At 43.2% G+C, this 15,469-nt stretch overlaps 1 protein-coding gene across 7 annotated transcripts in view; it reads left to right on the plus strand.

The window, feature by feature from the left end:
- OSBPL6 (oxysterol binding protein like 6) overlaps positions 1–15,469 on the plus strand; it is a 173,809-nt gene that overhangs the window by 128,095 nt on the left and 30,245 nt on the right. For 5 of the 7 annotated variants that reach the window (XM_080927891.1, XM_080927893.1, XM_080927896.1 and 2 more), the window contains 4 exons: positions 2,376–2,508; positions 5,299–5,402; positions 10,265–10,339; positions 14,943–15,108. In XM_080927891.1, the coding sequence (XP_080784017.1) occupies positions 2,376–2,508; positions 5,299–5,402; positions 10,265–10,339; positions 14,943–15,108 (478 nt within the window). The remainder of the gene's footprint in view (positions 1–2,375; positions 2,509–5,298; positions 5,403–10,264; positions 10,340–14,942; positions 15,109–15,469) is intronic. The other 2 variants (XM_080927894.1, XM_080927895.1) reach the window with 1 other exon arrangement.

A 15,469-nucleotide genomic window follows, 5' to 3' on the forward strand; every position in this document is an offset into this window, starting at 1 on the left:
GTGTGTTGGGGGCCTCATATCAGCTGGTGTACGCTGCCTGGTTGGTGGTTCAGTGTCTGAGAGATCTTTGGGGTCCAGATTAGTTGAGACTGCTGGTCCTCCTACAGGGTCCCCCTCCTCAGCTTCTTCCAGCTTTTCCCTAATTGAACTACAGGGGTAGAAGCCTCTGTCCATTGGCTGGGTGTAAATATCTGCATCTGACTCAGCTGCTTGTGCGGCCCCTGTGGTTGAATTAGGGAAAAGCTGCAGGAAGCTGAGGAGGAGGGTGACCCTGTAGGAGGACCAGCAGTCTCAGCTAACCTGGATCCTTGAGGCGTATCAAACACTAGAGCGCTAACCAGGCAGCATACACCAGCTGATATGAAACTTACTTTCTTGCTTCGAGCTATAATGTAGACATGACCTAGAGCTATAATGTATACATACATACGTGACTCCCTTCCCTCTGGAGTGAACGCAGATCAGCTGGAGAGGGGACAGCAGTATCAGTGGTGTTCCAGGGAGCAAATACGTTAGGTATATGACAATCATTCATCTCTGATCTGTCACGTAGCCAAGTTCAGAGATTGTTTCTGCATGTATACAAGTGACAGCCATCCCAGGATCTGGCCACACAGCTGCTGCCAAAATCAGCACCTCTTGTCGTTAAACTGGACGCCAGACAAGGAGCGCTGCAGGTCCTAAGATGTCATAAGATTCATAGTCTGTGTACTTCTCGTCTGAAAGTCAAGGTTAAGAGAGCAGGCAGGGAAGCAGCTGTTTCCACGTGTGATTCAGTAACTGGGTTGCACTGCACAGGGCTGTTGCAGCCTTATCCTTGGTACCCCAGAGTGAGGTTGGAGACAGCTGATTGGGCTCAAAAACAAGGCAGTGGAGAGATTCTGCCTCCCTTGTACTTCTGGGAATCTACACAATGCCGGGGTGACACAGTTTCCCCGCTACATAGCACTGGACAACTTCACTGGGAAAGAGCAGACCTAGCAGACCAAACTTACTGGAATATTACCATCCTGAGTGTTTGTTATTTGATGGAAATTAGTGTAGAAGGTAAACCCTATTAACTGTATTTCATTGTGAGACTTCATTGTAACCTCATTTCTACTAAAGACGCTTTAATTACCTTTCTCCCAGGAATTGAGTTGTCCTAAATGCCAACCAGCTCTGAGATGAAAAGGAATGAGCCAGGAGGCCAGAGAGATTGGGGATTGGGGACCTTAGAGGTCCCCAAGGTAGTCGCCATATTTCTCTAGGCCTCCTGAGTTTTCGTCAGAGAAAGAACCCCAGTGTTAGTCCAAATTAAATGAGAACTATATCTCAGAGAGATCTTTAAAAAGAAAACATAAATTTTTAATTCTTTGGTTTTTCCAGCTTCTGCCTGTATCTTTGGCACAAAGCACTGATAAAAGATGCATTCTTTCTGCCCCTTGCCTGACTTATTAAATAACTTGGGTGATATCTGAGATTGGTGGCCTGAAACCAAACCCTTGCCCACTGTTTTCTCTTGAATAAGAAAATCTCCAGCTCTAGTTTCCACAAAAGGTCCATTTCTCCAGTGGCAGGTGGCATAGCTAAGGGCTCAGACTTCCTGGGTGATTTCCGTTACATTTATCAAAATGGAGGAGAGAGCCTTTTGTCCTTCTCCTTCCCTCCCACATATCAAATTATGAGACTCCTGAGTGTTAATTGTTTTGTGGTCCTGTGTGGGTTTGCCAACTGTGCATTATTTATTTCTTAATAATTTAGAAGAGACATAGTCCATTGTGATTGAGTATTAGAGTCAAATGTAAAGCTTTAAAGTCATTTCAGGCTCCTGGAGAAGGAAGTTTCTGTTTATTTAGCTGTTTACTGTACACATCAACATCTGCACATTCCGTCCTACTTTATTTCACATAAGAATCCACTTTGTGGAAAATATGTCAGCTACAGACAACTTGACAGGAGGGCCTTTTATATAATCTTCAGAACGTTTTCAAAGAATTATGAACCTGTTGGGTGGTGGGTTGTGAACTTCAGATTCATACGAGGGTTACAGGATTTTGAGCTGATTGTTGGGGCACAGAGAACTCCGCTGTAGGAAAAGTCCTTAGCCATCAGCTACAGGGACTATAGTGAGGAGACTGGATCAAATACAACTTTATGAGTAATTTCAGGACTGGGTTCCTGAGCTCTTGGGTCCTCATGAGTCCAGGCCATTATTATTATTATTAATTATTATTATTATTATTAGCATCATCATCATCATCATTATTGCTGTTGTTATTAGTTTGAACACTCCTTTCATAGGGTGAAGGAGGCGGTATTAATGGAGTGTTCTGACTGTACATGAGCCCAGCCTTCGCTCGTGTGAGTGATATGCGTCATCTCCTTGCTTGTAGATGCAGCCCAGCAGTTTTCCGTGGCAGTCCCCTTTACCATGCAGTAACAGCCTCCCTGCGACCTGCACAACCGGGCAGAGTAAAGTGGCAGCCTGGCTGCAGGACTCAGAAGAAATGGACAGGTGTGCAGAAGGTCAGTTCCTCCCCTGTGGGTTCTCAGGATGAGCCCTGCACCCAGGGCTGAGGATACAAGGAAAACACTGCATCTTCCAGTCTCACCGCCCAAGGGACCTGGCCTTCCATCTCTCTTAGTCTGATACACTTCTAGATCCTTCTTTGTTCTGTAACCCAGGTTTCTTAGTTGCCAGTTCTCCCACCTCCTCACAAGTGGATCTGAGCTCCTCCCCTGCCTTGGCTTCAACCTTTTCATCTCTTTATGAGTACCTTCCCCACTGCCTTTACCTGTCCCTTGTGGCTCAAAGAACCTTCCGGCCTCATCCGGGACTCTACGCTGCCCTCCTCTCTGGGTGCCTTTCATGCTTCCTTCTCTGCTGCGGTTGCCCTTGGATCCAGATATCCCGTTGCTATGTTCCCTATACCACAGAAGTAAACAGTAGGATCCAGGGTAGCATGTCCGCAGTTACATGTGACTGGGGTGTCACTGGGGTATAGGTCTTTCAGGATCTGACTAGTCCAGCCCTGGGCTGCATAATCTATTTCTTTCTCCTCTTCTATCAAAGCTCTTTAACCCACACTTTATCCACTGGACATAATTCTGAAACAGTTTCCATTCGACCCCCAAACTGACAAAAGCCAGGGCAGTGTAGACAGCATTTAATGAGTCTCACCTGATCTTTTAGATGCTCTTCCGACACTGCACATCTGTAAGTTTGTGCTTTTATGGTATTATGATTGAAACAGATGTTAGGTAGCTTTTTAACGTTTTCACTTAGACAAATTAAACTGATGATCTGTGTTTATCCTCCCAGACCCTCACCACTGGGTTAACTCCAAATTTGAGTTATTGAGAACCAAACTCCCAAATTTAATCCACAGGGAAAAACTATGGTTCAAAGGGGATTTCATATTTAGAATCACATCCATTGGACATCTAACTAGAGTGCTTTCCTAGAATGAATTCTCCACACACGGCTTCCGGTTTTGGAAGGAGGGAGATGACTTTGAGACAGCACCGTAACTTCCTGCCGTCTTTGGAGACCACTCAGGTTCACCTGTCTGAAGGTCAGCTAACAGAGGTCCTTCCTCCCTTAGCTCAGCCTCTATTGCTAGAAAAGACGAGCCAGGATTCAAACATTCAGACCTTCTCACGGCAGAGCCCATATCTGAGTGTGGTTCCATGGCAGATACTCTGGGTTTCCCCCTGGATGAGCACCTGGACCCCATGTTCTTAGTGATTATCACAGCTAACATGCCTCCTTCTCGCAGACAATTCGAAGTCTTGTCCTTTCCTTACCAACCTTTCACAATCCATTCCTGTCTTACTGACCCAGACCCACCATTCCTCTTGTTTCTGGTGGCCGCACAGTCTCCAACGTTATGACCCAGTATCCCACACACTCATTTCATCCTTCCCAGAGGCTCATGGGAAATGACCACCTGTGAGCCGGTTTGCAGGCCCAAGCTAGCACTTAGAGCTGCTGTTCTGTTGTATTCAGCCATGAAACATAGGTACTGTTAACTTTCTCCACTTTGTGGATGAAGAGAATGAAATCCATAAAGGTTTAGACATTTGCCCCAAATTACAGAGCTGCCCTGGTGGAGGAGTTGGGATTGCAGCCAGCACACAATCCCCGGAGCTTTGTTCAATGCAGAATGTCCCCTCAAGACTGGTAGTTCTTAAAATGACTGTATAATCACCCCCCAGTGGCTCTTCTCTGGCTCTAGGGGGATTCGCCAAAGGCTTATCCCAGCATTTAGCAGCCAGTGTGTTCAGTCTGGCTGTACCTAGTCTTTCAACCTTGCTCACTTCTGAAGACTCAAGCAACTATCTTTTGACGTATCTCCGTATGTCCACCTGTATGCCTTTGGACAGGCTCTTCCCAACCTGAAGTTTCCTCTGAGCCCTTCTCCACCTTTCTGTTTGGCTAAAACTTTCCTGTCAGTCTTCGAGACCCTGTGGGGATGTGGTGGAGTCTCTCTCATTTATCTGCCCTCAAACCATGAAACAAGGAACACTCTGTTCTCCTAATCTCTTACTGCACTTAAAAAAATTATCTATGGTGATCATTTGTCATAGAAGACCCCTACTACTGATCATTTTCAGTTCAAAGAAAGGGAATATTTCAATATATATTTCACTTGTGGAATTTCAAATGCTGTAACCTTTGATGGTTGATAGGTTTGATTTACAGTTCCAGCGGTTAAGATGGTTGTCTATTTCAGACTTGCATTATTCCAGGCCTTACATATATGGATAAATTGCTTGGCTCTTAGAGCATATTTCTTTTTCCATAGAGATGACATTTAAATTAGTAAAACTCTACAGTAGAGTTTACAGGAAACGTTCCTTGCCACATAATTAATGAGACGGAGAACAGGTGTGCTCAGCTGATTTTTTTACTCCACTGACTCTCTGGATGTGACTTTGCCTCCACCCAAATTCCAGACAGCTACCTTGTAAAACGTTTTAGAGGAACAAGTAGACGGACCCCTAGGAATAAAACCACAACCCTACCAAAGTCCCCAGAGTGTCCATGCTGTGAAAGCTGTGAGGCGGACCTTGAGCATGCACAGCTGGGGGTGTTAATGGCACCTACTCTCACAGTCATAGTTGGTGAGGAAGGCCTTTGAAACCATCTCGCTGCCAGCAGCTTCCGTGGTTCTGACCCAGAGCGAGGTATGCTCTGTGTTACCTGACAGTATCACCGTCATGGAAACGTGGATATCCAGTCATGTGGACCAGGTCCCCTTCGTTATTGTCACCGCCATCTCCACCCGATTCTAACATTGTTGTCTTCACTAGATCTTGCACACTGCCAGTCCAACCTCGTGGAACTTAGCAAGCTCCTGCAGAACTTGGAGATACTTCAGAGAACTCAGTCGGTTCCTAACTTCTCTGACATGCAGGTAAATGTGATGACTGCCGGTGACACCATTTCAGATGCTAACTTAAAACCTTCACGGGGCTGTCCTATGAATATGCAAGGTGACACTCAAAAAGAAGTTGCTTTCATCAGGATAATGTCAGACTGTTTATAATAACATATGATTGATATTCCAGAGCTACTTGTTTAATGTGTGTGTGTTTTACCTACTTGTATAGGTGTGCACCATATGTGCGCAGTAGCTGCACAGTTCGTAAAAAGTCATTGGACTTCCCTAGGAGTATTACTAGATGGTTGTGAGCTGCTTTGTGGGTGCTGGGAATCAAACCTGGGTCCTCTCTATAAGAACAACTGCAGAGTCATGTCTCCACCCCCCCCCCCGGAATTATTTAAGCTTGGTTTCAACTGTCTCATATTTAAATATATACAGACTCTCATAAAGACATTTTTGTCAGCTCCCAGCTCTCTTTTGTACTAACAGTGATGGCTTTGAAGTTTAAGTTCTAGAACTTTCCGAGGTATAGCTGTCTTTTAATAGAAGTGCTCACAGCCTCAAATCTTGCTCTCATGTTTGCACACTAGAAATATAACTTTCACAAGTGAGTTGTAGACGTCTTAGCTGTTAGTGCAATGTCTTTCTCCCTCGGCTGGTTTGCTTTAGGGTTCTAACAATTTCTTACTAACTTTCTGGACTTTTTGTATGTGTTATCATCTGCGTGAACTTAATAACCCTTTGTTGCTTTTAACTATTTGTGTAACGTAGGCTAACTGTGTAGATATTTCAAAGAAAGACAAGCGGGTCACAAGACGCTGGAGAACAAAAAGTGTCAGCAAAGATACAAAAATACAACTACAGGTACTGCTTTTTTGCTTTGCCATTCTTTGTGTCTGTTGAAAGCATTGCTTGCCCTCTGTTCATTCTGTATCTTCCCCAGTGTGAGATTTAAGGGATAGCTTAACTGCTTGGAAGACTGTTCTTATGAAGAGTTGTGCTATCTAAAATTTGAGTTAAATGTTGTAGTTAATTGGGCATAAGTACAAAAACCTTATAAAGTAAGAATGATCCAATTTGGTCACACAGTAGGATTTCCATCCTCAGTTCTAGCCTTGGGACATTAAAACAAAAAGCCACTTGAAAATCAAAACTGGAAAGTGAGTGGACAGTAATATATGTTCATATATAGAGTCTCAGGGTTAGAGGGTGAACTTTGTCCAGTTTTATCAAGGCCTTTTAGGTCAAAGATCAAAACACCTAGGTGTTACTGTGATCGCTGTGATTCTTCGGCCTCATAGTTTATACATTTCTGTTAAGCTTTCTGGACTTTATTTGTTCCTGCTTAAGTTACAGGATCAACTTCATGATCATTGAGTTCTGTCTCAACTCTGAAATTCTATAATTACAGAGATAAATAGTGTCTGCCCTACAACAATCACTCTAAAATTTGAAATACGATTCTCTTACATTACTACATTCAGTGATAGATACAGAATGCCTAAAACCCATGTCATAAATCATATTACTTCCAAATCTTGACAAGAATCTTGAGCATCCTTATCTTAGCTGCGTAAGATGATTGCTCACCTGCCAGTTAAAATTAGTCAATTCCATTTTTTAAAAAATTATAATATTGATGCATTCAGATCTTAACGCAAAGTAACTGTTTCTCACTATTCTTCCTTTTCCTCTGAATAATTAACCAAAGTAATTCTTCTCCAATTCAAACTGCTCTAATGACATTCTTTTTAGTCTCGCTCTGAATGTGTCAATAATGAACCACTAGTGTGTTTTCTAATCTGATGTAGTTCATGGGTGATTTTTCTATAGGCTATAAACATCAGTATTTCTATTTGAAATATCTTTATTCCATGGATCTAGTTATGTGTGTTCCCCTGAGCAATATACTTTCATGTGTTTCTCATTCTGTTTATAAAATCAGTGCTATGGGGAAAATATGCCAAGTGATTTCACAAGAAACCCTCAGAATGGCCATTTGTTTTGAGCTTACGATTTGTCTTGTTTTTAGGCTTTGTATTCATGCCCTCATGACGAAGATAGTAGAATCATTTTTGCAACCAGAACCTTTTCTTTAAATAAAAGAATTAGGAAATGTCAGCACCCTAAGAACATATCTGTTTGTGATAGATACTGTTTTAATTGGGTTGTTTAATGCATGCCTCTGAACTGGTTCCTTTCATAGCCATTGTCTTGAGTGGACTGGCTCTTAAGAAGTCTGACCACAATACCCCTGACTGTCTGTGGAGTCAGGACTCCTACCATAAGCCCACATAGTCCATCTTTCCCCTGGAGGAAACAAAGTGCAGCTCTGGTTCATAAATGTGCAGAGAAATCACAAGGATTGTTTGAGTCATCAGAAGACATTGGTGCCAGAGCAGGCAAATCTTTGAGTGGCGTCTTTGAATTTCTCACTGTTGTCTTGCTTTGTTTGACCAAGGGGTGACACAAGTGACCCCATGATTCTTACATTGATGAGGAATCTGAGATTACCTCATCCCTGCAGTCACTTTACATTTTTAAGAGGAGCAGATACAGTTTTGAGTAGAAACATAGACTTTGGATAAGCTATTAATCACTCCCAGAGAGCATTTACTTGCAAGTGCTGCAGAATTTGCTCTCATTCCCCTTGAAGATTTCCAGCTTACTGAAGGCAGCAGGTCTTCCAGGAGTTGTCAGAGGCCCCTCTAGCTAGAACAGGACTGAAGCTCCTTTAACATACATAGTTAGTGAATAGTAATGTGTATAAGGGACATCTGTACTCAGCAATCTCTTGCCTACAGAAAGGGCATAACATTTATTTTTACCAGAGTAGATCAGAGACTTCTCCTCACCCTAGCTGTTTTTCCTACCCACGTTCAAAGCTTTTTGCTTATGAGAATTCCATTTTAATGATGTCAAGTATTTGTTTTAAGTTCCTTGTCATCTCACCTTCCAGGATGACCACTCTCAAAGCCAACTTGAGAGATTCTAGCATCGTGACAACTCATTTCCTATTGTTTGCCATCTAGGCCGTTAACCAGTTAATGAAGGAAGCCAGGCGATTGGCAGTGGTAGTTGGCTGATGATTACTGATGTTGATATTGTGTCATTGAGCGTTGCACCCACCATTCTGTAGTAGCTGTCATCTTGAAAGAATTAGGAAATAAATTATTTTTTTTAAAAATGACTCCAGGAAATAGAAACGAAACTAGAACATGAAACATGTGCTGTACGGGATATTTGATGACTTATTCTTGCACAGGGTAGATTGCTCACCTTCCTGGACCATGAAGGTTAAGTGCTAGACTCATTTGGTCATATTCATAGTAGATGCCAGTGAACTGCCTTCAGAAATCTCTTGTGTAACTCATGGAGTCAGCCTGTGTCTTGAAGGTTCTGTGAGGATTGTCTTTAAAGAAGATAGCCATCCCAAACTTCGCATTGTCTGGTCCTAATAAAACTCTAAGTAAAACTATGTAGTCAAAAGTGCTATAGAAGAGAAGCACTGTGCCTCCGTGACATTCGTCGAGCAAATTAGATACGAGGCCCTAGATACTGGAGGGATCGGATAGAGTGGGAAGAAGTACATTGTAGCCAATAAAAGTATTCGCCATTTCCAGGAAGCTCTGCCCTAGATCCACATCCCACAATTATAGTAGCATATGGAGACAAGTTCTTCCTTCCTTCATTACACTGAGTGTAGATATTTTGTGTAGAAAATAAATTATGTGTAGTGACATAAATAAATATACAGAAGATTTGTGAAGTAAATTATGAAAGTATTTTGGAAACTTTAGAAGAGCATCGAAGATGTGAGATTTCAAAATACTTGTCATCTTAAACAGATGAGAGTAGTAGTGATGGAGTGTGTGTGTGTGCGTGTGCGCGCGCGTGTGTGTGTGTGTGTGTGTGTGTGTGTGTGTGTGCGCGCGTGTGTGTGTGCGTGTGTGTGTGTGTGTGTGTGTGTATATATGTGTGTGTGCGTGTGTGTGTGCGTGTATGTGTGTGTGTGTGTCTGCGTGTGTGTGTGTGTGTGTGTGTGTGAATTGTTGGGTTAATAAAAAAACTCTCACTCTGGCTAACTGAGAATGGAAGTATTGTCACCCGTCTTGAAGTCTATAACACTGAGGTGGCTTTGAAGGATGAGGGGAAATGCTGTTACCTCTGGGTTTCTTTGGGTTTGTGTGTAGGAACACATCACCAAATGAAACCTGTGCCCCCGGGTGTTCATAACTGGCATTGTGAGGCATTGATCCCAAACTCTGAAGGCTCTCCAGGCCTCGCCCCCCACAACTCCAGTCTAATAGGACTGACCTCCATTTTGGGCAATTTTTTTTTACACTAAGACCCTGCCAGTAGACTTTTTGGTAGAGGGTTGAGTTGGGGGTTAAAGAACCTGTTTCTCTTCTTCTTATTTTTGTCTTTGAATATGATTTTTTTTTCGCCTTTACAGATTTTATAATCACTTTCCCCAAAGCTTGCCTATTTCCTTCTTTACCATTTACTGGATGCCTTTTGACCCAATATAAAGTGTCATCACAGTTTTAAAATTGGTGTGCACTTTCATTTTACTTTAGAATGGCAGGCTCCTCACCATTTTGTTAATTTGTAGGAGAGCTCTTTATCTGCTCTTGGGGTAGGGATTATATTTAGGAAGTGGACTCACAGTGTTTGGGCTGTCTACACCAAGAAGAAAGAACATTTCTTGTGGCATGAGTATCCTTTTGACTTGTTTCAATGCTAAGATTTTTTTAAAAAAAGAAAGAAAAGTCAATTACAGATAAAACTCTTCTCTTGTGTCTGATCATCTTTCATCCCCCCATGAGTCCCCCTCATCTTCATCCCTATCCCATGTTTTTACCCCCTTTTCTTCTCCCATTCACTGTCAGGAAGGGCCACCTGCGAAGGGCCAGTTCAACACAACTCGGCGCCGGCAGAGGCTAGCAGCAGCAGTGGCTACAACAGTGAGTGGATTTCTGTCTCAAACGAGGGACTGTGCACAAGGGTGACTGTTGTGATGGTGTCACCATCGTGTGGTGGATCACCTGTGGCCTACCCCATTGACATCACATTCAAATGTTCTCTGGCTCTCCTTGCATGGATGCTGGGTCTTACAAAGGAGAGCTCATTCCTAATCCTCTTCTACTGCTATTGGGAGAAAGGATGGAAACTCAAGTCTAGCTGGGTTTGCGAAACCAATTATGAGGCTCCAAGATGGGAGAATTTTTGTCAATGGTGGTATCTCATTTATTTGGTTCTTCATACGATGCCTGAACCTTTGCTAACTAATTTTTTTGTTGTTGTTGTTTTTATTTTAAGAACTGTCCCATTACTACAGAAATAAGTTGTTCTTGCTTGTGTGTAGCAACATGACCACTGGAGGAGACGGTGGGGGGGGGGGGCTGGAAAAGGTGGATTTTTATGTCATCTCTGTATGGCTACCTAAAGTACATGTAGCAAGGGAAATCATGTTAGAGAAAGAATATTGGCCTGAAAACTGGAAACTATAGTGTGGAAATGAAAACCAACAACATGAAGTTAGAGAGCGTGTATTCTATATATAGATAAGTGTGTTTTCACTCCCAAGAGGGGAAAGAATAGATGGAAGAACGTAGGTCAGTAATAATCCTGACCGTCCATACACAACATGAATGGGCGCACCTGTGAGCACGAAGGGGAGCACCTGTGAGCATGAAAGGGAGCACCTGTGAGCACAAAGGGGAGCACCTGTGAGCACGAAGGGGAGCACCTGTGAGCATGAAGGGGAGCACCTGTGAGCATGAAGGGGAGCACCTGCTCACAAGATAATAGTGAACCATAATATTCAATCATCCCAAGAGGAACTGCTCACTTTTAAAAACACAGCTTCTCGAGTTCATCATAATCATGGATGCTATATTTTTCTCTAGTGCATGATTTTTTTTCTGAGTTAATAACAATTTTATCCTTGCTAAAGTTAGGATATACTTCAAGGTTAGAATATCTAAAAATAGTGGGAAAGGTTTGATTGCACTGTAGAAAGCTCCTGGTGTGAGGGCTGTTGGTTTTCCATTTCATAGTCAGCTCTGGCATGCTAGGTAAGTAAGCACTTAGCTAGACTATGGGCTAGAATGACTTTTGATTATTGAAACAACCAGTGACTTGAAATTAATTGTGGGACTGACTCCTACAATCATAATTGCACAAATATTTGAACCAAGTCATTATTGAAATTGTGTTTCTGGTGCAGTGGATATATTCAATGCAAGTGAATGAAGTCTCTGACAGTAGACACCCAACCAGCTGAAGGAATAAGCTGAACAAATCCAGATGTAACAGTATCAGAGTCTGAAAAGCAAAGACCAGCTATCTTGTGAAAATGCTAACGCTTCCTCTACTAATAAACTTCCAGAATACCACTCGAGGAAGCGATGGTGTTTTTTTCTGGGTTCAGTTTTTAAGCTTTGCATACAGTACAAATAATAAAGTTAGGATTAGTACCTATTTGCCTGAAGTAAGTTTATATTTTCTTCAGTTGGAAGCAGAGCAAAAGGCTTGTTAAAACAAGAACATCACTGTGACCACGGAAACTGTAAAATTAACTTAGATGATTCTTGGAAAAGGGTACTGTCAACACTTAAAATAATTACAGGGATAACTGGTGTTGAGTGGCTACTTTCTCTGGGAGCTGTACTCTGACTCTGTCTACGAGGCATCAAGTAGGATCCACCACTGACCCCTAACCACCATCGCAGTCCCAGTGGCTTGACTCAGCCTCCCTGTCTTTTCCAGTGTCCCTCTTCTTCCCACTGAAGTTACCCCACATTTGAACCTGCCCCATCCTGCTAGAATTCTTGTCAGTTGACCATCTTCCACTCAGGCATCTGGGGTGAATGAGTTTGGTACCAAAGAAAAGTCTACCCAGGGAGAGATTTCCAAAATGTGTTCTCGTTGGGTCTGAAGACTGGCACTCAGAATGGTCAACTTTCTCCAGTATCCAAAGCTTTACAGTACTTCAACCTGGGAAACACAGAAACACTGGCCACAAGTGGAAGAGCACCCAGGCTCCCCAAACCAACAGTACCCCAAGTGTACCCTTGAAATACAAACTGCAGGATACCAATGGGATTTTTCACCCTGGGCCAGCGAGACCTCTTAAGCTTAATCTTACTGGCACAGCAGTGTGCCTTCTGCATGGTGACCATTGCCAGCAGTTGGAGGCCAGCAGTTGTCCTCACAAACACCCTTCTCTTTGGACTTACTTATAAATGAATTTTAGGGGCGCCCCCTAACATTTCCACTTCATACTCCAGCTACTGGATTGAGAATGCTTCTGACCCAGGCTTCCTCCCTGTTGTAGGCTTCTAGGAAGCCTTGAGATCCTATCCCAAGCAGAGGAGCAAGGCTCTCACCCAGTACTGAAGATTCACAGCTCTGAGCGTGGGGGGTTGTTGGCCGCTCCTGTTCCAACCCTTGCTGCTGACAAGAAGCCAGTCACCACTTAAAGTGTTTTCTACCCAAATTGCTGTCCCGTGTCCACGAGTGAGAAGTGAATGAGTCTCCAGGCTGAAGAAATAACCGGTTACATGAATACATCCTGATTTACATTCTCTGTTTTACAAATTCCTCAATTAAGATGACCCATTCAACACACTTCTAAGGGGGGAAGGGAGACAACTATTTAATGCAGTTGAATGTGTATAAAAATAATTTTCATCTTCCCAGGAAAACTGTCTGGTTGCAATTAGCTTAGAATACTGTGGGTCATATACAAAGCCACCACTTCTACTGTTTTAGGAAGTTTATAAAACTCAATTATGTTCAAATTATAAATTTGTAAGTTGTGTGTCTCTTCTTAGCATCTGATTTGAGCATTTAGTAAGGAGGCTTTTATCGTGCACAGATATTCAGCCATCTTGGACTCCTCTCATTTTTACAACAGCCCTTCCACAGCACCTCTCTAGGCTAATGTAGCCCACTCCTCACACAGAAGAAACACCCGTGCTGTCTGAATTCTTGAGGATTTTTCAGTGACATGAAACTTTGCCATGACCCACAGTGTACTATGTCTCCCAACACCAAGTATCCAAGCTTGTTTTTCTCAAGGTTCCTTTATCCACCTTTAATCACTTTCTATACGGAACCTGTGTCTATAAAGATAAAGAGTCCCCAACGTAAGGGAACCCCAGCACTCCATTCTCTCAAAGGGTTCATTCAATACATCTCTGCCCAGATCCAGAACAGGAGGAGGGTTCGAGCCTAGTAAGGTAGGAGCCATTGACATCTCTCGGCACAGTCACTGTAGCTCCTGCTCAGGACAAAGGAAGATGCAGCTGAAGGCCTCAGAGAATGGGTGTTAGCATGCTTAGCGTAGGTGGGGGAAATTTCCCATTTTCTTCCTTCCTCAGCAATTGCTTCTTCCCTTTGGTACCTTTCCAGAGAAAGTATTCAGTGTCAGAGCTAAGCTCTGTCAATGGGGCTGCCAGTCAAGTCATTGCCCATGGGACAGATTTTATTGTTTCATTTTTCTCCACTTATGTGCCTAGAAGAACAAGCAAGAGACAGACAGACAGATAGACAGAGAACCCCTTTACCTTTTCCTCTCTCATTTATCAAATCTATAAAATTTAAAATTAAGGAAAGTAGTGTTTTACACATACACATGTACATGGGCTCACACACACACCAAAGTCTTGCAAGTCAGTCAGGGAGAGTTAGCATTTGGGTTGTAGAAACTTCAGCTTTTGTGGAGTCTATGTTAAGGAAATTAGCTTGTGGATGAACTAGAAGAGTAGTGTTTCCATTTCCTAAGAACGATTAGCGAATAGCACTTGGAGCCCTCGGTTGACCCCCTAAAGAGAACAGGAAAGTACTTTGCTTTCCCCTAGCACAAGCCTAGTCCAGATCCAGTCTGGACAGGAAAGTTCCCGTTGCCTTTGGGAATGGTCTACAGTCATGTGACCTTTTCTCGTCACGCTTTTCACCTGTGATTGGTCATAGGCCACAGTCATCCGGATAACAGAGAAGTTATCTGGATAACACAAAGGCAAATGGCAGTGACTCGGATAATAGGTTTCATTTATGAATATATTAATCAGTATATTTTTAAGTGACTGGGTCTTTTTAACTCATTAGGGCATGTACTATAAACTTGCTTTTTCCAGTGCCTATAGACCAAGCAAGTCTTCGAGTTTATTTTTATGCTTTTATTAAGATCCTGCCGAAGCTCAAAGGGGAGTGAATATATAAATTGCATTCTGAATGTGCAAGAACAGGCCCACTACATCAAGGTTCGGGTTGCTCTCTTCGGACAGCTGCTTTTAGGGACAAGCCAAGGTTCAGAGGTGTGAGTTCATTATTCTCTGCAGGAAGGAAAACCCAGTGAGTCCTGGAAACTCTCGAACTCTCAGAAACAAAACTAACTCTTCCCAGCCCACACTGCTTGTAAAATAAATGGGGAGTGAGACTCTCCGAGCGTGTCTTCAGAAAGGAGTGTGTTCTGGTAGCCGATAGGAAAAGCCCTGGCTGAGGAAGAGATGGTTGAACGGGACATGGGGGCACTTGAATAATTCGCACCTTCCCTTCCAGGTTCCCTTCAGTGCCACCATGTCACCTGTGCGTCTGCACTCCTCCAACCCCAACCTCTGTGCAGACATTGATTTTCAGACCCCTCCTAGCCACCTCACCGACCCTCTGGAAAGTTCCACGGATTATACCAAGCTACAAGAAGAATTTTGTCTAATTGCACAGAAAGGTAACACTACCAGGTTTTTGACAGCGGGGAACTTGATGGGGGGGATTCATTATTTTGTGGGTGGGGATGGGCTGGTTGATTTGTGGGCGGAGCTCTGTGAATATGTGGGATGCGAAGGGTTACAGAGTCTGCCTGCCAGGACAACACACAGCATGTCCTTTGGTTTTGACTGAGTAATTTGTCATTGGAAAGAGGCAGAGAAGCAAAGAGGGATGTGTTTCCTAGGCAGCCCAGCAAGATGCTGTCTCTAACCATCATTTTTTGAGAGTCATCCAGAACTGCCAGTCTCCTCGTAGAACTGGTGGAGAGTCAGGCCTGTTACACTTGCCAGAGTATCAAAGGCCAACTGAGTTTTGAGAAC

Source organism: Micromys minutus, assembly GCF_963924665.1.
Source record: "Micromys minutus genome assembly, chromosome: 13".
Classification (NCBI taxonomy): domain Eukaryota; kingdom Metazoa; phylum Chordata; class Mammalia; order Rodentia; family Muridae; genus Micromys; species Micromys minutus.